At 39.2% G+C, this 25213-nt stretch overlaps 1 protein-coding gene across 5 annotated transcripts in view; it reads right to left on the minus strand.

The window, feature by feature from the left end:
- SAP130 (Sin3A associated protein 130) overlaps window positions 1-25213 on the minus strand; it is a 102912-nt gene that overhangs the window by 19937 nt on the left and 57762 nt on the right. For all 5 annotated transcript variants that reach the window (XM_049889123.1, XM_049889121.1, XM_049889122.1 and 2 more), the window contains 3 exons: window positions 11513-11871; window positions 6045-6293; window positions 5723-5848 (listed from right to left, as the gene is read on the minus strand). In XM_049889123.1, coding sequence (XP_049745080.1) covers window positions 5723-5848; window positions 6045-6293; window positions 11513-11871 — 734 coding nt within the window. The remainder of the gene's footprint in view (window positions 1-5722; window positions 5849-6044; window positions 6294-11512; window positions 11872-25213) is intronic.

Raw genomic sequence — 25213 nt, forward strand, 5'->3', positions numbered from 1 at the left:
ACCAACGTCAGACAACAACCTGAATCTAGGATACAGGTCATCATCAGCCATATACCACCCTAAGTAATGAACTTGCAAGGATAAAACAAAAGTAAAAGATTTATAACAAGGAACCAGAGACATCAATCTGTAAATGACAACAAAGAACAACAGAAGGGGGAATACATGGTGAAGGTATAGAACTTTCAAATGCAGAGGAAGTCAAGGTGATATCAAGTAATAAGAGGCTGGTTCAAACTTAAGAAGTTAAGGATAAATTTCAAGGTAACCACAAAGAAGGTTAACAAACATAGTCATCAAAATAAAGAAGAAAAATGTAGTCTCAGTAAACACAAAATCTACAAAAATGAAATAAATGAAAAGAAACCCACAAACAAAAGGAACTTAGCACAGGGGAGTAAGAAGAACAGAGAGAGCATCAGCACCACAAAAAAAAAAAAAAAAAAGGGCACTATAAATGACAGCATTAAAACTCCCACCGAACTGACAATCACGCTGAACATAAATGACTTAAATATACCTGTAAAAAGACAGAGTCACCGAATGGATTAAAAAAAAAAAAAATCAATAGGCTATCTACGAAAGGCAAACCTTAGACACAAAGACATAAATGTATTAAAAATAAAAGGATGGAAGAAAACGTAACAAGCAATCAGCAACCAAAAAAAAGCAGGAGTGGCAAAACTAAACTCAGATAAAATAGACTGTAAGGCAAAATCCGCCATAAAAAATAAGGACGGACATTATATAATGATTGAAGGGACAATTCACCAGGATGACAATCATAATAAATATCTACACACCCACCAATAGGGCTCAAAATACATAAAACAAACTCTAACAGCACTCAAAACAGAAATTGACTGTTACACATTAATAGTAAGAGACTTCAATACACCACTCTCGGTAAAGGACAGAACATGATCTAAAGGCCACAATCAACTAACTTGACCTCACAGACATATACAGAACACTCCACCCAAGAGCAGCGAAGTATACATTCTTTTTCAACGCACAGGGAACATTCTCCAGAACAGACCACGCCTCAGGCCACAGAACAACCCTCAACAAAATCTTAAACACTGAGGTAAGACAAAGTATCTTCTCTGATCACAACTCCATAAATGCAGAAATTAATGACAGAAAGAGCAAGGAAAAAGAAATAAAAAACATGGGAACTGAATAACAACCTGCTTAAAAAGTACTGGGTAATAGAAGAAACCAAAGATGGAATCAAAAAATTCCCAGATTCAAATGAGAATGAAAACACATCATACCAAAACCTTTGGGACACAGCAAAAGCAGTGCTCAGAGGTCAGTTTACAGCAACAGACACACACCTCAAAAAAAGAAGGGACAAAATCAAAACGTTAGCCCTATAACTCAAACAAATAGAAAGAGAATAGCAAAAGAAACCCACAAGGGTTTCTGCAAGGAAATAATAAACATCAGAGCAGAGAACAGAAAAACAATAGAATCAACAAAACCAAAAAGGATCAACAAAATTGACAAATTACTGGCCAAATTGACAAAAGAAAAAAATTAAGAGAGGAAGCAAATAACCCAAATAAGAAATGAGATGGGAAACACTACAACAGACCCAACTGAAATAAAAGGGATCATAAAAGAGTACTATGAAAAACTATAGTTCAACAGATTTGAAAACCTATAAGAAATGGACAAATTTCTAGAAACACACTACCTAAACTAACACAAACTGGGGCAGAAAATCTGAACAGATCCATAACAAGAGAAAAGACTGAAAACTAATAAAAAAAATACACCCAACAGAAGAAGCCCTGGCCCAGATGGTGTCACTGGAGAATTCTACCAAACATTCAGAGAAGCACTCACACCAGTATTACTCAAACTATTACAGAACATAGAAAAGAAAGGGATACTCTCGAATTCATTCTATGAAGCCAGCATAACACTGATGCCAAAACCTGGCAAAGACACCACAGAAGAACATTACAGACCAGTATATTTCTCATGAATATAGATGCAAAAAATTTTAACAAAATCCTAGCCAACAGCATTCACCATCATACAAAAAAAAAAAAAAATTATATACCACGACCAAGTGGGATTCATACCAGGTACGCGAGGATGGTTCAACATCAGAAAATCAATCAGTGTAATCCGCCACATAAACAAAAGAATCGGGAGATCAACTCAATCAAGGCAGAAATGGCATTTGATGAAGTCCAACACCCAGTCCTGATAAAAACTCTCAGCAAAATGGGAATAGAAAGGAAATTCCTGAAGGTAATAAAATGCATCTGTACAAAACCAACAGCCAAAATCATTCTCAATGGACAGAGGCTGAAAACAATCCCCTTGAGAACAGGAACAAGACAAGAACCACTCCTATTTAACCTTGTGCTGGAAGTTCTAGCTAGAGCAATAAGCCAAGAAAAAGAAATAAAAGGCACGTAAATTGGAAAGGAAATAGGAAACTATCCCTATTTGAAGATGACATATACCGTACATACGGAACTCAAAAGACTCCACAAGAAAACTACTGCTACTAATAGAAAGATTCAGCAGAGTAGCCAGATGCAAGATTAACATACAAAATCAGTTGGATTCCTATACACCAATAAAGAAAATTAAGAAAAGGAAATCAGGAAAGCAATACTGTTTATAATAGCCACTAAAAAAAATACTTAGGAATAAATCTAACCAGGGACAGAAAAGACCTGTTCAAAGAAAACTACAAAATGTTACTGCAAGAAACCAAAAGAAATCTACACAAATGGGAAAACATACCATGCTCATGAATAGGCAGACTCAACATTGTGAAAATGTCAGTTCCACCCAAAGCAATCTACAAATACAATACAACCCCTAACCAAATACCAACAGCATTCTTGAATGAGAGAGAAAAACTAATCGTTAACTTTATATGGAAAGGAATGAGGCTCTGGATAAGTAAAGTATTACTGAAGAACATAACAGCAGGAGGCCTCGTACTCCCTGACCTCAGAACCTATTATACGCCTATGCTAGTCAAAACAGCCTGGTACTGGTACATGTTGACGAATGGAACAGCATTAAGAACCCAGATGTAAATTCATCCACCTACGGCCACCTGATCTTTGACAAAGGCCCAAAGTCAATTAAATGGAGAAAAGACAGTCTTTTTAACAAATGGTGCTGGCAAAACTGGATGTCCATGTGTAAAAAAATGAAAGAGGATCCATACCTCCCACCATACACTAAAACTAATTCAAAACGGATCAAAGACCTAAACATAAACCAAAAACTATAAAGGTTATGGAAGAAAAAACAGGGTCAACACTAGGGGCCCTAATATACGGCACAAATAGATACAAACTGTAACTAACAATATACAAGCACCAGAAGGTAAACCTGCAAACTGGGAAAAAAATTTTGTTTATGAACATATCTGACAAAGGATTTATCTCTAAAAATCTGTTAAGAAAATCCAACACCTCTACAACAAAAAGACAAATATTCCTATTAAAAAATGGGTAAAGAATATGAACAGACACTTCACCAAAGAAGACATTAAGGCAGATATATGAGGAAATGCTGGCAATCACTAGGCATTAGAGAAATGCAAATTAAAACCACAATTAGATACCATCTCACCCAGACATAACTGGCACTAATAAAAAAAAACAGAAAACAAACGTTGGAAAGGTTTTGAGGAGATTGGAACTCTTATGCACTGCTGGTGGGAATGGAAAATGGTATAACCATTTTGGAAAACCATATGGTGCTTCCTTAAGCTAGAAATAGAAAGACCATATGATCCAGCAATCCCACTCCTAGGAATACATCCTAGAGAAATAAGAGCCGTCACACAAATAGACATATGCACACCCGTGTTCACTGCAGCATGATTCACAAAAGCAAAAAGATGGAAACAAACTAAGTGCCCATCAACAGGTGAATGGGTAAACAAACTATGGTACATACACACAATGGAATACTATGCAACAATAAAGAACAATGATGAATCTGCAAAACATCTCACAACATGGATGAATCTGGAGGGCATTATGCTGAATGAAATAAGTCAATCACAAAAGGACAAATGCTGTACGAGACCACTATTACAAAAACTCAAGAAAAGTTTTACACATGGAAAGAAACAATCTTTGATGGTTATGAGAGAGGGGGAGGGTAGGGAGGGAAAAACACTAGATAATAAGTAGATAAGTCATAACTCTGGTGAAGGGTAAGACAGTACACAATACTGGGGAAGTCAGCACAACTTGACCAAGGCAAAGTCACTTAAGATTCATAGACACATCTAAACTTGCCGAGGGGCCGAGTTACTGAGCTGAGCGCTAGGGACCATGTACTCAGGGGACATGTAGCTCAACTGGCATAACATAGTTTATAAAGAAAATGTTCTCATGTCCAATTGTGGTAAGCAGCATCTGGGGTCTTAAAAACCTGCGAGCAGTCATCTAAGATGCATCTACTAGCCCCACTATGTCTGGAGCAAAGGAGAATGAAGAAAACCAACGACACAAGGGAAAGGCTACTCCAAAGGACTAATGGACCACAACTACCAGAGCTTCCACCAGACTGAGCCCAGAACAACCAGATGGTGCCCGGCTACCATCACTGACTGCTCTGACAGGGATTACAATAGAGGATCTCAGACAGATTGGGAGAAAAATGTAAAACAAAATTCTAACTCATAAAAGACATGACTTACTGCTCTGAAAGAGACTGGAAATACCCCAAGAATATGGCCCCTGGATGCCCTATTAACTCAGTTCTGAAGTCACTCCTATTAAGTTCACCCTTCAGCCAAGGATTAGACAGTTTTATAAAATAAACACCACCATATGTATACAAGACTAAATGGGCACACCAGCTCAAAAGCAAAGACGAAGAGGCAGGAAGGGACCGGAAAACTGGATGAATGGAAATGGGGAATCTGGGATGGAGAAGGGGAGAGTGCTGACATATGGTGGGGGTGGCAGCCAATGTCACAAAACAATTTGTTTATTAATTGTTTGAGAAACTGATTTGCTCTGTAAACTTTTACCTAAAGCACAATTAAAAAAAAAATAAATAAGAAGAGTATAGCCTAGAAAATCCTATGGGGCCATTCTACTGTGTTTTTTTAGGGTCGCTATGAGTAATGGAAACCCTGGTGGCGAAGTGGCTAAGTGCCACGGCTGCTAACCAAAGGGCTGGCAGTTCGAATCCGCCAGGTGCTCCTTGGAAACTCTATGGCTCAGTTCTACTCTGTCCTATAGGGTCGCTATGAGTCGGAATCAACTTGACGGCACTGGGTTATAGGTTTTTTTTTTTTATGAGTCATAACAAACTTGACAGCACACAACCACAGGCACTACTGTCAACTATCAAACAACCATCTAGTACAGTTCTTCTGCAATTGCTCTGGGAGTTAAGCAGGTCATGCTTTTTATACTTGCCAATCTGTTAACACATTAGCTTTACTACAATCCAGGTTGCCACTTATTCATTAGACTGGGTTTCCAATACAGTGCATATAACTTTCTGGGACAAAGGATAATTTTCCAAATTTTATACTCAACTAGCTATTTCACCTAAGTTGAACACTAAAGTCTTGAGATTTTATAATAAAAACAGTGGTTTGGAAACTGAAAACTTGTGGTTCTGTCTTTCTTTTCTACTGTGATTGCAATATAGCCAGGTGTCTCACCAATTTCATGCATTAACACTGGATGTTTCTGGGAAAACTAACCTTTGACCCGGACATCACTGTACCGCTGAAAGTGGTGGTAAGCAGCTTTCCAGGGGTTCCGATAGTGACGAAGCAAAGTAATGGGAGGTCTTGGCCGCACGGGGACATACCTCACACCTTCCTCATCTGTTCAAAAGGGAAGAAAAATAAGATGTTAAATAGCTTATTATAAATTTTCAACTAACTTCCAGGTCAAATTCCAGTGATTCATAAATCTGGCTTATGTAATCTGACTACGCAAAGAGCCTCAGGGATGGACAGCTGACTGAAGTGAGAAAGCCTCACAAGACAAGAATAAATAATAAGCCCAAGTGACCATTACCGATATACTCTTTCGGCGGAGACTTGCGCTTCTCAGCCTTCACTAGAAGACTCTTGGCAGTAGACTTCTCATCATCAGTGCTATTTGTCTCCATCATATCACCTTCTTCTGTTGAGATCACATGCTGTTGCTTTCGGGGCTTTTTCCTTGGAGAGGCACCAGGTGGTAGGTCACTTGTAGCTATGGACAGGTTGTTAGCCAGCAATGCAAGAGATGGAGACACAGTGTTGGTGGCCAGTGGAGGAACTGCTGTCATAGGAAAAGGAGCACACACATGAGAGCTCACCATAATGGAAAACTCCATGTGATTTTTAGCAACGAGAAGATTAAGGAAATCACAGAGATAGCTAAACTTATGGAGTCTTGCTACGCATCTGGCACTGCACTAAGAATTCTCATTGCGGCAGAGCCTGCCAGTTGTATCCCAATATCCCACACTTGCTCATCTTCCTTCATATTACCAGTTGCCGTCGAGTTGATGCCAACTCATGGTGACCTTATGTGTGTCAGAGTAGAACTGTGCTCCACAGCGCTTTCAAAGGCTGACTTTTTGGAAACAGATCTCCAGGCCTTTCTTCCAAGGCGCCTCCAACCTTTTGGTTAGCAGTTGAGTGCTTAACCATTTTTGTCACCCAGGGATGCTCTCCTTAGTCCTAAGACCTTTCTTTTTAGAGGGCCATGTTGCCATCCTGCTACAGGACACTCTCTCCTAGCCTCCCTTGTAGGTAGGTGTGGCCCTATGAGATGGAAGCAGAAGTGTTCTGTAGCACTTTTAGGAAGTTTCTTAAAAGGTAAAGGAAGGAGGTATGCCCCTTCTTTCTGTGGCCTGGGAACTCAGATATGATGGCTGGAGTTATAGCAGCTAACTTGTGGAATGAGAGGTGGAAGAAGCCTGGATCCCTAATGATTTCATGGAGCCTCCATACCTTTCCTGGACTCTGCCTCAGGGCATGCACCAAGGGAGACAATAAAATTTTATGTGTTTAGGCCACTATTTTTCAGGTCTTTGCACATAATTCCTAGTAGATAACCTATTAACTCACACAATCTTAAAGGTAATCCAAATAAGTAGGCATTATTATTATAAGTGGGCACAGCTACATAAGTAGGAAGTGGCAGAGGTGGGATCTGACAGAGGCAGCTGGCTTCAGCAGTGCACTCTGAACTACTGCACACACTGCCTTCAGTGAGATGGCACTCACAGTGATGAAGCCAACACGGGGTTGAGCTTTCATGGATCACACAGCTAGGGATTTAGAAACATGGGAAAGGTTCTCCTCAATGCTTATTTTCACTCTACCACATACCTGCCCCATCTTTTTCCAGATATCCACTCCTAATAGTCATACCAAAATTCAGCCCACCTCCCATACCATCTCAATTTCTAACCTCTACTCTCCAGCCCAAACCAACCATCTTTCCAAGTCACTCCTCTTAGTAATCAGCCTCCAACAATCCTGAGACCCCACTAGGAGCTATAAGCCATTCACCCTACTGTCTTCTTACTGTCCCTCATCCCTGTCCTATCACCCTGCTTAAATTCTATAATCAATTTTATTCCCTCCATTGACCCTCCTCTTGTGTCGCAAAATCACAACAGTTTAAATCCAACTCTCCAACTGGCCTGCAGTTATGCACCTGAGTGTAGCTAGAGAAAGCACAAAGCGATGTTGACTCATCTCACTCTAACCTCAGGTGGCCTGACTGCTGTCTGACAATCAGGTTATTTCCCAAGTCCATTCACTCTTCACCCTTCTCCTCCTTCCTCATACCTCCAGCACCTCCTTCACCATCCTCACTCTCAGTTGATGATCTTACTTTCTGTTTTACTGGAAAAAAAAAAAAAAAAAGCAATCAAAGGAAACTTTCAGAAATCTCCACCACCACATCTACCTACCTCCTTGCACTGTGTCCACACTCTCTCCATGCTTTCAGCAAAGGCTAACCCATCCATCCACACACACACTAGACCTCATGCACTCTTACCTACTCAGCCACTGCTCCAGCAATTCTGTTTTCTCCTGCAGGATCCATTCCTACCTCTCTAGTGGCTCTTTCCCAATAACATACAAACATACTGTCATTTGTTCCATCTTAAAACAACTTACTCTTGACATCACATCCCCCTTCAGATACTGTCCTTCTTTCCACCTCTTTATAACAAACTTTGCCAAAGGTTTATACTCAATGTAAACTTTCTCCCAACTTTCTCCTGAACCCACTCCCAATTATGTTTTACCTCAATCATTACTCTTCACAAGATCTCATGACTTCCATGTTGATAAATGCCAATTCTCAGCCTTTATCTTAACTCCATCTCTCAGAGGAATGTGATCCAGCTGATCACTCCATCCTCCTGGAAATATTTTTTTTTTTTCCTTTTCTTCCAGGGCACTCTGTTCTCTAAGTTGATCCCAACCACTCTGGCTACTCCACTCCATCTCCTTCTCTGGGCTCCGCCTCATTTCCAACTCTGTGAATAGAGCAGTGTGCTAGAAGCTTAGGCCACGGATCGCTTCCCTTTATCTGTACTCACTTCCTAGGTGATCTCATCCAGTCTCATGGCTTTACCCACAAGTTGTACATACAATGATGACTCTCAATGACGACTCTCACATTTGTATCTTCAGCCTCATTTTCTATTCCAAATGCCATATATCCAACTACCTACTTGATGTCCCCAGTTAAATGTCTAACCAAACCCCAAACCAAACCCACTGCCGCCTATACCCTACAGAATAGAGTAGAGCTGCCCCAAAGGGTTTCCAATGCTGTAAATTTTTATGGAAGCAGACCGCTACATCCTTCTCCTGCGGAGTGGCCGGTGGGTTCAAACCACTGACTTTTGATTAGGAGGCAAGCACCACCAGGGCTCCTTAAATGTCTAACAGACACCTCAAATGTACCATATCAAAAACTGAACTCCTAATCTTTCCATGCAAAATATGGTCCTCCTACAGCCTTTTCTATCTCAGCTGATGGCAACTCCATCCTTCAGGTTACTAAATCCAAAAACCTTGGAGTTGCCCTGGACGCTATTTTCTCACACACAACATATAATCTGCAAAGAAACTCTCAGCTCTCCCTGAAAAATACATCCAGAATCCAACCACTTCCCACCACTTCCACTGCGACTACCCTGGTAAGAGCCTGCACTGCTTTCTTGCAATTACTGCAACAGTCCTTACAATGGCTCAAAAGACCCTAGGGAATCGTGACCCTCTCTTTGTCTTCTACCATGTCCCTTACTTATGTAGCTCTACCTACCTCTGCCTCTTTGCTATTCTGTGAACATCCTAAGCATGCTCCTATTTTAGGGTTTTTGCATCTACATTGTCTCTTTCTGGAACACTCTTCTTCCAGATAACCTCATGGCCAGCACCTCATCTCTTTCATGTCTCTGCTCAAAGGTCACTTTCTCAGTGAGGTCTTCTCTTGAAAATTCTCTAATTATTGCAGCCAAGACTCCAGCTTTCCATTAGTTTCCTTCCCTGCTCTATTTTTTCCCATAGCACTTAGCACTAACATATATACATAATTATAAATATGCATGTATATATGTTTATTTTAGACTTATCTTCTATTTGTCTGCCTTGCTAGAATGTAAACTCCAAGATGGAGATATGTTTGTTAGTACAATGCTGTATCCCCAATGCCTAGGACAATGCCCAGCACAGAGGAGTCCTCTAATAAGGACATGATAAACCCTACAGTTTGAGTCAAGATTACTGCCATCTTCCCAGCACAGAGCAGTGGGGACAGTCATCCAAAGCCAGAAAGCAAATGAGCAGGAAAATTAAGAACATTTCATTTCCCCTCCTGGGTTATCCATGTTATCTTTCAGTGGAAGTGCTGAGACTAAATATACATAAAGAAGGATATTTCATGGCATAATAAATTAAAATAAATAAATACAGCACATAGCACCACCATGCTTCTTAGTGAACAAACTGCATTGAAAATGGAAGGAGAGTAAGATTGGTAATCGACTGGGTAACTGGAGCACAGATCCATTTACTTTCACTTTGGATCTGTCTGTATTTTATAAGTTTCCTATACTGAACATGTTACCTTTGTAGTTAGGAAAAAAAAGATTCCACAGTAAGTTATTTTTAAAAACTCCAAATAAGCAAAAAAGACAACCTCTCAACTGATCTTTCACAAACTGTAAGTTTAAATTTCAGAAAAAAAGGGAGAAAGGGTAAATGAATATTTTTAAGAGTTATTATTTACATACAAGTTTACCAGGACAGTGTTTTCAATAACATAAATCTTACTTCACCACACAGCAAGGTTTTTAAATTCCTTTCAGAAATTGGCAGGGAATAAATTGTAAAGAAACAGTACTTAGTACATCTAACATATCTCAACCTCTTTTACATGACAATATTTTCTTTTCTCACGATAATTACAAAACATTTGCCATTTCAACATTTTTAACGTGTACAATTCCAGTGACATTAATTCACCATGTGTGCAACCATCAACACTATCCGTTTTCAAATTTTTCCATCACCCTTAACAGAAACTCAATCCCTTTAAGCAATGACTCCCCTTCTCCCCCTCCCTCCTGTCTCTGGTTACCATTAGTGAGATTTGGTTTCTATACATTTGCACAGCCTAGATATTTTACAAAAGTGGGATCATACAGTATTTCCTTTTGTGACTAACTTATTTCACTCACTATAATGTCTTCAAGGTTCATCCATGTTGTAGTGGGTCATTTCTCTTTATGGTTGAATAATATGCCACTGTACATATATGGAAACCCTGATGGCATAGTGGTTAAGAGCTACTGCTGCTAAACAAAAGGTTGGCAGTTCGAATCCACCAGGCGCTCCCTGGAAACTCTATGGTGCAATTCTACTTGTCCTATAGGGCCACTGTGAGTCAGAATTCCACTTTATGGCAATGGGTTTGGTTTTTCGGTTTGTATGTACATACGACGCTTTATTATGCATCTCTTGGGGGACACTTAGGCTGCATCCACCTTTCAGCTATTGTGCATAATGCTACAATGAACACTGGTGTACAAGTATATGTTTGTGTTCTTGCTTCAATTCTTTTGAGTATATACGTAGGAGTGAAATTCTGGCTCGATGACATTATTTTCTTAATGAATAATAATAAAAAAAATTAAATAATATAGGGAAATATTAATTTTTCAGTTTTGATAAGTAAATTAAAATAAAGTATAAAAAGCAGTAAAATGGTTTTAGCTTTCAGAAGGAGGTGAACGCTTTCTTCTATTTATTAAAAATCAATGAAATGCAAATAAACCATACAAGGGGACTGAATCCTTTAATAAACACGAGCTCTGAAGAGAATTCTAGTGAGGATCACTTAAAATGGGCATTAAGAAGTTGGGCTTGCTGGCTAAGGGTCACGCACGCATTTGGACTTTGAGGAGAGTTAGGAAAGGGAGAAGAAGCAACTGCTAACTAAGAGTATTCTGTGAATGAACTTACCAGAAACTGGCCTCATGATGTCCATGGGTTCCACTTCTTCTTTAACTTTTATTTCAGGAACAGGAGGGGCCAAAACAGAGGAGAGACTGCCGCCCACAGCTACTGATGGTGGCGGGGCAGATGCAATGGTGGTGATGGGAGGAGTGATGTGGACCGCTCCAGGAATGGTTGAAAGGGCGACCGCTGGTTGTGCTGGGGGACTAGCTGCTGCAATCATGGCTGGAATGGTTGGTGTAGGCTGCTGCACAGTGGGAGGGACTGCAATGGTGGGCTGGTCGTTACTTTGATTAGACACTGCCTCCACGGACACAGTGACGGGAGTGGTCATGGATACGTGGATTTCCGACTTAGGTTTGGCACTGAAACACAAAAAGAAAGCACATGTAGCAAATGACAGAAACGATCTTAACATGCAACATCTCAGAGGATGGATACTGGTCCAATTCTTTTTGTACAGCACACACCATATCTGATACTCTATTCTTTGATTATAACAGTTGAAATTCAAGGTAATTTTTAAAGAGAAATTTAAAGGAAAATTCAGGTTTTAAAAGTATTCCGTATTTGCTCCCACCTACAACTAGTTTTTATAAACAGAAATAAAATTAACTTACAAAATGAGAAACATTATAAAGAAAACACTCAAAGCCACTCCACCAAAGGACAGCCAACTTTCATGACGTTAGTGTATTTTTCTAGGATTCCTTAATGCACATATACTGTCTTTGAAGTTTTTTTTAGCTTCCTATGTAGTTCTCTGTAAATCAGTTTCTTAAAAAGGAGGTAACTCACACATGACAATGATCCACAAAAAGCACAGAATATAAACTGAAAGTTAAGTTCCCTCCCCCTTCTTACAGTCTGTCCTCTGTCAGAGGCACCGTGTTCACAACCTCCTAGAATAGTGTTTTAGAGATACTCTATGCAGAGAAACTAGTTAAAAATATTTTGTCTGGAAGTATATAGCATAGTTTTCAGTTTTATAAGAAACATTTATCATATTATAAATTCATGATAAACATGATTTTTTTTAAATACAAAAATATTCCACCACATAGATGTAGTAACAGTTCACCTACTTATACTCCTACTGCTGAAAACTGGTTGCAGGACCAAAGGATCTCATACATTGCTGGTGGGAATTTAAAATGGCATGGCTACTCTGGAAAACAGTCTGGCAGTTTCTTATAAAATTAAAAATGCATGTACCATATACCCCAGCAATTATACTCCTGTGTTTTCACCCTAGAGAAATGAAATGTATGCTCACCTATACCCCCCCACCAAAAAAAAACTAAACAAAAATATTCATAGCAGCTTTACTGGTAATATCCCCAAAATGAAAACACCACCAATGTCCTTCAACAAGCAAACAGATAAACAAAGTCTAGTACATCCATACAATGGAATGCTTGTTGTTGTTAGGTGCCACTGAGTCAGTTCTGCCTCATAGTGACCCCATGTACCATAAAACGAAACACTGCCTGGTCCTGTGCTATGCCCACAATTGTTGTTATGCTTGAGTCCATCGTTGCAGCCACTGTGCCAATCCATCTCACTGAGGGTCTTCCTCTTTTCCGCTGACCTTGCACTTTATCTAAGCATGATGTCGTTCTCCAGGGACTGATCCCTCCTGACAACATGTCCAAAGTATTTAAGACATAGACTCGCCATCCTAGCTTCTAAGGAGCATTCTGGTTGTACTTCTTCCAAGACAGATGTGTTCATTCTTTTGGCAGTACATGGTATACTCAGTATTCTTTGCCAACACAATTCAAAGGTGTCAATTCTTCTTCTGTCTCCCTATTGATTGTCCAGCTTTCACATGCATATGAGGCACATGAAAATACCATGACTTGGGACAAGTGCACCTTGGTCTTCAAGGTGGCATCTTTGCTCTTCAACAATTTAAAGAGGTCCTCTGCAGATCTGCCCAATGCAATGCGTCTTTTGATTTCCTGACTGTTGCTTCCATGGTTGTTGATTGTAGATCCAAGTAAAATGAAATCCTTGACAACTTCAATCTTTTCTCTGTTTATCACGATGTGGCTTATTGGTCTAGTTGTGAGGACTTTTGTTTCCTTTATGTTGAGGTGTAATCTGTACGGAAGGCTGTGATCTTTGATCTTCATCAGTAAGTACTTCAAGTCCTCTTTGCTTTCAGCAAGCCAGGCTGTGTCATCTGCATAATGCAGGCTGTTAATGAGTCTTCCCCCAATCCTGATGCCCCTTCCTTTTTCATACAGTCCAGAGTCTTGGATTATCTGCTCAGCATACAGACTGTATAGGTACGGTGAAAAGATACAACTCTGACACACACCTTTCCTGACTTTAAACCATGCAGTAGCCCCTTGTTCTGCCCAAACAACTGCCTCTTGATCTATGTACACGTTCCTAAGAAGCACAATTAAGCATTCTGGAATTTCCATTCTTTGCAATGTTACCCATAATTTGTTATGATCCACTCAGTCAAATGACTTTGCATAGTCAATAAAACACAGGTAAACATCCTTCTGGTATTCTCTGCTTTCAGCAAGGATCCATCTGGTATCAGCAATGATATCCCTGGTTCCATGTCCTCTTCTGAATTTGGCCTGAATTTCTGGCAGTTCCCTGTCGATGTACTATTATTATCGCTTTTGAATGATCTTCGGCAAAATTTTGCTTGCATGTGAATATTAACGATATTGTTCGATAATTTCCACATTCGGTTGGATGACCTTTCTTGGGAATAGGCATAAATGTGGATCTTTTCCAGTCAGTTCGCCAGGTAGCTGTCTTTCAAATTTCTTGGCATAGACAAGTGAGCACCTCCAGCACTACATCCTTTAGTTGAAGCATCTCAATTGATATTCGGTCAATTCCTCGAGCCTTGTTTTTTGCCAATGCCTTCAGTGTAGCCTGGACTTCCTCCTTCAGTGCCATCTGTTCCTGATCATATGCCACCTCTTGAAATGGGTGAGGTTGACTAATTCTTCTTGGTATAATGACTCTGTGTATTCCTTCCACCTTCTTTTCATGCTTCCTGCATTGTTTAATATTTTTCCCATAGAATCCTTCACTATAGCAACCTGAGGCTTGAACATTTTCTTTAGTTTTTTCAGCTTGAGAAATGCTGAACTTGTTCTCCCCCTTTGGTTTTCTATCTCCAGCTCTTTGCATGTGTCATTATAATACTTTACTTTGTCTTCTTGAGCCACCCTTTGAAATCTTCTGTTTAGTTCTTTTACTTCATCATTTCTTCCTTTTGCTTTAACTGCTTGACGTTCAAGAGCAAGTTTCAGAGTCTCCTCTAATATCCATCTTGGTCTTTCTTTCCTGTCTTTTCAATGACCTCTTGCTTTCTTCATGTATGATGTCCTTGATGTCATTCCACAACTCATCTGGTCTTCGGCCATTAGTGTTCAACACAACAAATCCATTCTTGAGATGGTCTCTAAATTCAGGTGGGATATACGCAAGGTCATACTTTGACTCTCATGGACTTCCTCTGATTTTCTTCAGTTTCAACTTGAACTTGCATATGAGCAATTGATGGTATGTTCCCCAGTCAGTCCCTGGCCCTGTTCTGACTGATGATATTGAGTTTTTCTATCGTCTCTTTCCACAGATGTAGTTGATTTGATTCCTGTGTATTCCATCTGGTAAGAGTCATGTAAATAGTCGCTGTTTATGTTGGTGACACAAGGTATTTGCAACGAAGAAGTGGTTGGTCTTGAAAAATTCTATCATGTGATCTCTGGCTTTGTTTCCATCACCAAGGCCGTATTTTCCAACTATTGATCCTTCTTCTTTGTTTCCAGCTTTCGAATTCCAATCACCAGTAATTATCGATGCACCCTGATTGCATGTTTGACCAATTTCAGACTGCAGAAGCTGATAAAAATCTTCAGTTTCTTCATCTTTGGCCTTAGTGGTAGGTGCATAAATTTGAATAATAGTCATATTAACTGGTCTTCCTTGTAGGCATATGGATGTTTTCCTATCATTGACAGCGTTACAGTTCAGGATAGATCTTAAAACGTTCTTTTTGACGATGAATGCAACACCATTCCTCTTTAAGAAGTCACTCCCGGCATAGTGGACTATGTGATTGTCCGATTCAAAATGGCCAATAGCAGGACTGCCGGGCCCTTCTTCCTAGTCTGTCTTAGCCTGGAAGCTCAGCTGAAATTTGTCCTTCATGGGTGACCCTGCTGGCATCTGAATACTTGTGGCATAGCTTCCAGCATCACAGCAGCATGTGAGCCCTCACAGTACGACAAGCTGATAGACGTGAGGGCAATGGAATGCTACCCATGCATAACAAGGAAAAAACAACTGGTATAACCAACAACTTGCCTGGATCTCAAAGGTACTATTTTGAGTGAAAAATGCCAATATGAACAGGTAGCATATGATTCCATTATATAAATCTCAAAATGATCGAGTTACAGAGATGGAGAACAGAACAGTGGTTTTAAGAAGTTAGGGTTGAGGGGCGGGTCTGAACATAAATGGATAACATGAGGGAGTGTGTTTGTGCTAATAAAACAGTTCTGAATTCTGACTATGGACAAATATACACATGTGATAAAATTTCGTTGTATTATGTAATAAAAAATACAAATGCATATTAACAAAAGGCTTGCAGCAATTTGGCAAAATTATTCAAGAAAAGTAGTTGAAGCTTGGTAAGAAAAAACAAATTTTGTGGTTTTTTTTTTTTTTTACCTTGCCCTATTTGCATCATACACCCATTCTCGAGCTCCATGGTAGCCTTAAAAACCTATGGCCCATAATCATGATGAAAACCTGGCAGCAACCAGAGGTATAAGAACAGTATTGGAGGATCTTCAAATCTCATTCTCAGAGGACTGTTATGGTGGTAGTCCTTACCTGAAATGTAAAGAGCATTTTTGCTGGGGGCATTTGTCTTAAAAAATCAGAGGCAACTGATTAATTCTGCAGTTCTCTGAAGCAGTGGGTAAAACTAGGGAAGTAAGAGGCTACCCAGAAACTATAAAATGAAAAGCTGGGGAATGAGATGCTCACAGGGGCGCTGGAAGCTGTGACGTATCACTGGGAATCCAGAAGGCTGTGCACATGCATAGGCCTGTGTGCATACCCAGGGCTGAACACACACCTGAGAAAGACCTGAGAAGGGCCTGAGCTCTGACCTCTGACCTCTGGGAATCTCTGAAGCTCTGCAGAAACAGGAAGCTGGAACTGCAAATTGCCTGGATGGCTGTCGAAGGCATGTTCCAAAATACAGAAAGACCCTTGGCAAAGACTGGGAGATTTACTGAATCTAGGTCTGCCAGTTTGTCATACTGTGGTAGCTTACATGTTGCTGTGATACTTGAAGCTCTGCCACCAGTATTTCAAATACCAGCAGGGTGACCCTTGGTGGGCAGGTTTCAGGGGAGCTTCTAGACTAAGACAGACTAGAAAGAAGGACTTGGTAGTCTACTATTGAAAAAACTGGCCAGTGAAACCTTGTGAATAGCAGTTGAACATTGTCTGATACAGTACCAGAAGAGGAGCCACTCAGGTTGGAAGGCACTCAAAATATGACTGGGGAAGAGCTGCCGCCTCAAATTAAGGGTCAGTCTTAATGATGTGGATGGAGTCAAACTTTTGGGATCTTTGTTTGCTGATGTGGCATGACTCAAAAGGAGAAGAAACAGCTGTAAGCATCCACTAATAATCAGAACGTGGAATGTATGAAGTATGAATCTAGGAAAATTGGAAGTTGTTAAAAATAAAATAGAATGCATAAAGAAGGATATCCTAGGCATCAGTGAGCTAAAAGGGACTGGTATTGGCCATTCTGAATCAGACAATCATACAGGTTACTATCTGGGAACGACAAATTGAAGAGGGGTGGCATCACACTCATCATCAAAAAGAACATTTCAAGACCTATCCTGAAGTACAACACTGTCAGTGATAGGATAATATCCATACGTCTACAAGAAATACCAGTTAATACGACTATTATTCAAATTTACATACTAATCACTAATGCCAAAGATGAGGAAATTGAAGATTTTTACCAAGTTCTGCAATCTGAAATTGATCCAACATGCCATCAAAATGCATTGATAATTACTGGTGACTGGAACGCAAAAGCTGGAAACAAAGAGGGACTGGTAATCGGAATATACAGCCTTGGTGATATAAACGACGCCAGAGATTGCACGATAGAATTCTGCAAAACCAATGAATTCTTCATTGAAAATGCCTTTTTTCAACAACATAAATGGCGATTATACATGTGGACCTCGCCAAATGAAATATACAGGAATCATACTGACTACATCTATAAAAGGAAAAGTTCAATATTACCAGTCAGAACAAGGTCAATGGTCAACTGCAGAATAGACCATCAACTGCTTGTATACGAGTTCAAGTTGAAGCTGAAGAAAATTAAAATAAATCCATGACAGCCAAAATATGACTGGTGTATCTCACCTGAATTTGGAGACCATTTCAAGAGCTGATTTGACGCAATGAACACTAATGACCGAAAACTGGACAAGTTGTGGGAAGACATCAAGGACATCATAAATGAAGAAAGCAAAAGGTCATTAAAAAGACAAAGAAGAAAGAAAAGACCAAAATGGATATTGGAAGAGACTCTGAAACTTGCTCTTAACACAGGGTAGCTAAAGTGAATGGAAGAAAAGATGAAAGAAAAGAGCTGAACAGAAGATTTCAAAGGGCAGTTTGAGAAAACAAATTGAAGTATTGTAATGAAATGTGCAAAGACCTGGAGTTAGAAAACCAAAAAAGGGAAGAACTCACTTGGCATTTCTCAAACTGAAAGAACTGAAGAAAAAATTCAAGCCTCAAGTTGCAATTCTGAAGGATTCTATGGGCAAAATATTGAATGCAAGAAGCATCAAAAGCACATGGAAGGAATACAGAGTCACCGTACCAAAAAGAACCAGTTGAAGTTCAACCATTTCAGGAGGCAGCATATGATCAAGAACCAGTGGTACTGAAGGAAGAAGGCACTGACAAAAAACAAGGCTCCAGGAATTGACAGAATATCAATTGAGATGTTTCAACAAACAGATGCAGCGCTGGAGGTGCTTACTTGTCTTTGCCAAGAAATTTGGAAGACAGCTACCTGGCCAACTAACTTGAAGAGATTCATACTTGTGCCCATTCCAAAGAAAGGTGATCCAACAGAATGAGGAAATTACTAATATCATTGTCACACTCGAGTAAAACTTTGCTGAAGATCATTCGAAGGCAGCTGCAGCAGTACACTGACAGGAAACTACCAGAAATTCAAGCCAGATTCAGAAGAGGACATGGAACAAGGGATATCACTGCTGATATCAGATCGATCTTGGCCTAAAGCAGGGAATACCAGAAAGATGTTTACCTGTGTTTTACTGACTATGCAAAGGCATTCGACTGTGTGGATCATAACAAATTATGGTAAAACTGTAAAGAATGGAAATTCCAGAACACTTAATTGTGCTCATGAGGAATTTGTACATTGACCAAGAGGCAGTCATTCGAACATAACAAGGGGATACACCATGGCTTAAAATCAAGAAAGGTATGTGTTAGGGTTGTATCCTTTCACCATCCTTATTTAATCTGAATGCCAGCAAATAATCTGAGAAGCTGGACTATAAGAAGAATGTGGCATCAGGACGGTGGAAGACTCATTAACAACCTGAGATATGCAGATGACACAACCTTGCCTGCTGACAGTAAAGAGGACTTGAAGCACTGATGAAGATCAAAAACTACAGCCTTCAGTATGGCCTGTGTATTAATACAATGAAAACAAAAAACCTCACAACTGGACCAATAAGGAAAATCATGATAAACAGCAAAATGATTGATGTTGGCAAGGATTTCATTTTACTTGGATCCACAATCAACGTTCATGAAAGCAACAGTCAGGAAATCAAACAACGTATTGCACCAGGCAAATTTGCTGCGAAAGACCTCTTTGAAAGTGTTAAAAAGCATAGATGTCACTTTGAAGACTAAGGTGCTTGTGACCCAAGCCAGGATATTTTCAGTCGCCTCATAAGCATGTGAAAGCTGGACAATGAATAAGGAAGACTGCAGAAGAATTGATGCCTCTCAATTATGGAGTCAGTGAAGTAAAGAATATTGAGTATACCATGGACTGCTAGAAGAATGAACAAATCTGTCTCGAAAGAAATACAGCCAGAGTGCTCCCTGGAAGTGAGGATGGTGAGAGCTCATCTCACATACTTTGCACATATTATCAGGTGGGAACAGTCCCTGGAGAAGGACATCATCCTTGGTAAAGTAGAGGGTCAGTGAGCTAGAGGAAGACCCCAGACGAGATGGACTGACAGTGGCTGCAACAATGGGCTGAAACATAGCAATGATTGTGAGGATGGCTCAAGACCAGGCAGTGTTTCGTTCTGTTGTACATGGGGTCACTATGTGTCGGAACTGACTCAACAGCACCTAATAACAACAAAGGTGTTTAAGGAAATCTGTGTTCAATCATTAGCTGACCATTAAGCTGAGAAGAAACGCTGGTGGAAACACAAAGATAGAGATTTTATCGAACTATTTAAGAAAAATCAAGAAACAAACAACAACAAACACCACCACCACCACCAACAAAAAGCAACAATAACCAACTCTGAGGAGGAGGGAGGATCTGAGTTCCAAAGCTACCACTTTCTATTGCTTTAAATGTCAATTTTTCAACAAAATATTAAAAGATGTACAAAGAAATAATATAAGTATGGCCAATTCACTGGGAAAAAACAATCAACAAAACTGTTACTTGGAGCAGTCTAGATGTCTTTCTAGACAAAAAATTTAAATTAGCTATGTTAAAAATATTCCAAGAATATTAGACAAGTTAACATGTCTAAACAACTAAGGGGAAGTAAGAATGATGTGTCAGCATATATAGAATATCAGTAGAGAGACTGAAATTACAAAAAAAAAAAAAAAAATCAAATAGAAATTCTGGAGTTGAAAAAACAGTAACTGTAATGTTCACTAAGGGGTCCAGTAAAAGATAAGCAGGCAGAAGAAAAAAACCCACAAATTTGAAAATAGGTCAATTATGATTAAATAGTCTGAGGAATAAAAAGAAAAAAAAATGAGGAAACATGATTACAGCCTCAGAGACATGTAGCATACTATTAAGCGTACCAACATATGCATAATGAAATCGCAGAAGAGGAAAAAGAGAAAAGAGGAGAAAGAATATGTGAAGAAATTTTCCACATTTCCTGCAAATATTATCACATACATCCAAAAGTTTAACAAATTCCAAATTCAATGAATTCAACTCAAAGAACAGGACCTACCTCTAGATACACCATATTTAAACTGTCAAATGCTATCATGGATTGAACTGTGTCCCTCCTCAAGTATGTCTTGTAAATCCTAACCTTATACCTGTGAATGTAATCCCATTTGTGAATATGGTTCTGTTAATAAGGCCATATCAGTATAGGGTGTGCCTTAAGTCTAATCACCTTTGAGGTAAGAAAGATTAGCAAAGAGGTGTCAAATGGGGAAATATTGATGCCATGTGGAGATCTTCAAGGAATGCCAAGAACAACCCCAGAGAAGCTGAGACAATGATTTTTCCCTAGAGCAGAGAGAGAGCCTTGCCTTAGAGCCAGTGCCCTGAATTCAGACCTCTCGCCTCCTAAACTCTGAGAAAATACATTTCTGTTTGTTAAAGTCATTACTTGTGGTATTTCTGTTACAGCAGCACTAGATAACTAAGAGTCAGAGATAAAATGAATTTTGAAACCAGAAAGATGCAACTCATCATATAGAACAGATTCTGAATAAGATAAAAAGCTGATTTCTCACCAGAAACCATGGAGGGCAGAATAAAGTTGGATAAAATATTCAAAGTGTTGAAAGAAAAAGACTGTCAATGGAGACTTCTATATTAAGCAAAACAATCTTTCAAAAATGAAGGAGCTGATAAAAAAAATTTTGGAAACAGACAGTAGCAACAGTTGCACAACCATGGTGCGTGTACTTAATGTCTCTGAATGGCACACATAAAAACGGCTGAAATAGCCAATGTTTTGTTACATATATTTTGCCACACACACACACAAAATAACCCACTGAGACATTTCCAGATAAACAAGAGAATTTTAGTTGCTAGCAAACTTGCCCTACAAAAAATGTGAGAAGGAACCCTTCAAGCTAAAAGCAAAGGAAATGAAAAAATAACCTGAAAAAACATGAAGAAACAAACAACACTAATAAAGGTAACAAAAACCTAATAAATATAAAAGATGTTATAAACACATTTTTGTTTGTTACTCATTTTTCCCCATCTGATTTAAAAGACAATTGTGTAAAGCAGTAATTATAAATCTGTGTTGAGGGGCACATGGTATAGAAAGATGTAATTTGCATGATGGTAAGAGCAAAGGAGAAGGGGAAGGAACAGTGCTACATAAAAAGCAAAGGTTTTGTATACTATTAAAATTAAGTTGGTTATTACTCTGAACTAGATTGTTATATAAATTAAGATGTTAATTATAACCTCAGGACAATCTCTAAGAAAATAACTAAAAAACATACATAGTAAAAGAAATAACATGCAAATTAAAATGGTACACTATAAAATACTGATTTAACACTAAAGAAGGCAGTAATAGTGCAATAGAGTAAGAAAAAGATATAGAAAATAAATGATAAACTACGTAACAGAGGTATGAATCCTATGCTATCAATAATGAACTTAACTAAGTAGATAAAACACTCTAATTAAAAGGCAGAGACTGGCAGATGGATAAAAACATAATCCAAGTATATACTGTTCACAGGAGACATAATTTAGATTCAAAGGTACAAACAGGTGCAAACCGTAGCCAAGAGAGAGCTAGCAATACCAGACAAAAGACTTTAAGATAAAAATTGTTACTGAACACAAAGAAGGATAGTTAATGTTAAAAAGGTCACTTCAAAAAGATAAACAATTATACATACATGTTAATAACGAAGACCCAAAATACATGAAGCAAAACCTGACAGAACTGAAGGGAGAAACAGACAATTAAACAATAATGGCTGAAGATATCAAACCCCACTTTCAATACTGGACAGAACTACTAAAGAGAAGTAATTTTTAAAGAATGGAACACTATGATCAACAACCTAACAGACATCCATAGAACACTCCACCCAACAATGGTAGAAGACAGTTCTTAAGTGCACGTGGTACATTTTCCACAACAGATGATATTGTAAGGTCATAAAACTAACCTCAATAAATTTAGAAAACCAAACCAAATCTGTTGCTGTCGAGTCTATTTCGACTCATAGCGACCCTAAAGGAGAGAGCAGAACTGCCCCATAAGGTTTCCAAGGAGCGTCCGGCGGATTCGAATTGCCGGCCTTTTGGTTAGCAGCCGAATACTTAACCACCGTGCCACCAGGGCTTCAATGAATTTAAAGGGGACTACAATAATACAAAGTATATTCTCAGATCACAATTGAATGGAATTAGAACTCAATTAAAACAAATTCGGAAAATTCACAAATACATGGAAATTAAACAACACTCCTACATAACGTATGAGTGTTGTTTTTACAGAAATTACAAGGGAAATTAGAAAATACTTTGATATGAAAGAAAAAAAGATACAATATGCCAGCATTGATGGAATGTAGCTGAAACAGTGATTTAACAGAAGTTTATAGCTGTAAACACCTACATTAAAAAAGAAAAAAGCTCTCAAATTAACAATCTAACCTTGTACCTTAGGATACTGGAAAAAGAAAACTAAATCCAGAACAAGGAGGTAGGAAATAATAAAGATTACAGTGAAGAAACACGAAATAGAGAATGGAAAAACGACAGAGAAAACCAACAGCATCAAAAGCTGGATCTCTGAAAAGATCAACAAAATTGACAAACCTTTAGCTAGACCGGCCAAGAAAAAAGACAGAAGGCTCGAATTACCCAAATCAGAAAACTATAGACCATTATCACTTATAAATATAGATTCAAAAGTTCTCAACAAAATCCTAACAGAATTCAGCTTCACATAAAAATTATACACCACGACCAAGTGGGCTTTATCCTAGGAATGCTGTTAAATTAATGAAGTCACACTGGAATAGGGTGGGTCCTAGTCCTAATCCCTTCTGAGGGGCATTTTACAAAGAGAAGGGCCTAGGAAGGGTCACACACACAGAAGAAAGCAGCTCGTGAGGATCCATCATCAACAAGCCAAGGAACACCAAGAAATGCCCGGGGCTGCCAGAAGCTGAAAGAGACAAGGAAAGATCTGCCTCCTGGATCTGACAGAAAGCATAGCTCTACCATGGCCTAGAATTCAGGTATCCGGCATCCAAAACTGTGAGAAAATCAGTATTTGTTCTTTAAAACCACCCACATTGTGGTATTTCGTTATGGTAGCTTTAGGAAACTAAGGCAGGATCCAAACTTGGAGACTGTCATACTACATCTCACCAAGATCTGTGGTCTGTATCCTGTTATATGATGAGAAGAGGGCAAACACTGTTGCAACTTCTTGTTAATATTCTGCAGAAGCTTTTAAAGGTCATGGGACAGCAGTAACACCCCCACTGATTCAGTGCTTTGTTTGCATGGTTTCAACTTGCACCACCATTTTTACAGCTGTGCATTACCGTGCAAAACGAGGGCTGCATGTACTTCTCCACAAAGCTTTGTTCTGTTTTTCCCTCTGTCTGACACATTCGGACATCAGGGAACACAGTGGCTCATTCCCGCATGCTCCTCAAAACTCTGCTGAGAGGCCTTTCTGTTTACTCTGAGTCATCGCCTGGTCCTCCCATGGCTTTATATTCCTGTCTCAGTTTCTTAGTGCTGCTGTAACACAACTGCCACAGGTGGGTGGCTTTAAAGAAGAGAAACTTATTTTCTCACAGTTCAGGAGGAAAGAAGTCTGAATTCAGGGCACCAGCTACAGGGCAGGGCTCTCTGTTGGCTCCGGGGGAAGATCCTTGTCTCAGGCTTCTACCGCCCTCTCGTTTCTCGGTTCCGTGGCTGTCCTCATGTTTGTTTTCCCCAGTGCATGCTCACTCCTTTCTGTGTCTATGCTGCTCTTTACATCATTCAGAAGTGATTAGGTTTAGGACCTACCCTACAATGATACGACTTCATTAATATAACAAACAAAACCCTATTCCCAAACGGGGTTACATCCACAGGTATAGAGGTCAAGACTCCAACACGTATTTTGGGGGAACACAATTCAACCCATAACACCTCCTTTACACAGCTCTCTTCTCCTTCATATATTTATTATTTCTCTACACCCACTAGAAAGTAAGCCTTATGAGAATAGGCACTGTCTGGTTTAGTTGCTGCTGTATCCCCAGAGCCTAAAACGATACCTGGTATACTGAGGCATTCCATATTTTTTTCCTTGAATAAAGTTTTATGAAGAAGTAGCTCTAAGTAGACTAACGTGGTAAGCTATTACTGATACAATAAATAAAAAATGCAAGCTACAGAACAAACTATACAGCAAGACCCTTTTTCTAAGAGTATATTAATCTATCTGTATGTATATGGTGGAAAAACATTTATCAAAACTGATAACAATGAATATTATTTCTGGGGGTGGGGCTGGCAAGGTGGGTGGGGAACAGAACAATAACTTTCATTTTATATTTTAAGTATTTTTATATTGCCTGTTTTTTCCCCTGAAATTATATTACTTT

This window comes from Elephas maximus, chromosome 6 (genome assembly GCF_024166365.1).
Source record: "Elephas maximus indicus isolate mEleMax1 chromosome 6, mEleMax1 primary haplotype, whole genome shotgun sequence".
In the NCBI taxonomy this organism is placed as follows: domain Eukaryota; kingdom Metazoa; phylum Chordata; class Mammalia; order Proboscidea; family Elephantidae; genus Elephas; species Elephas maximus.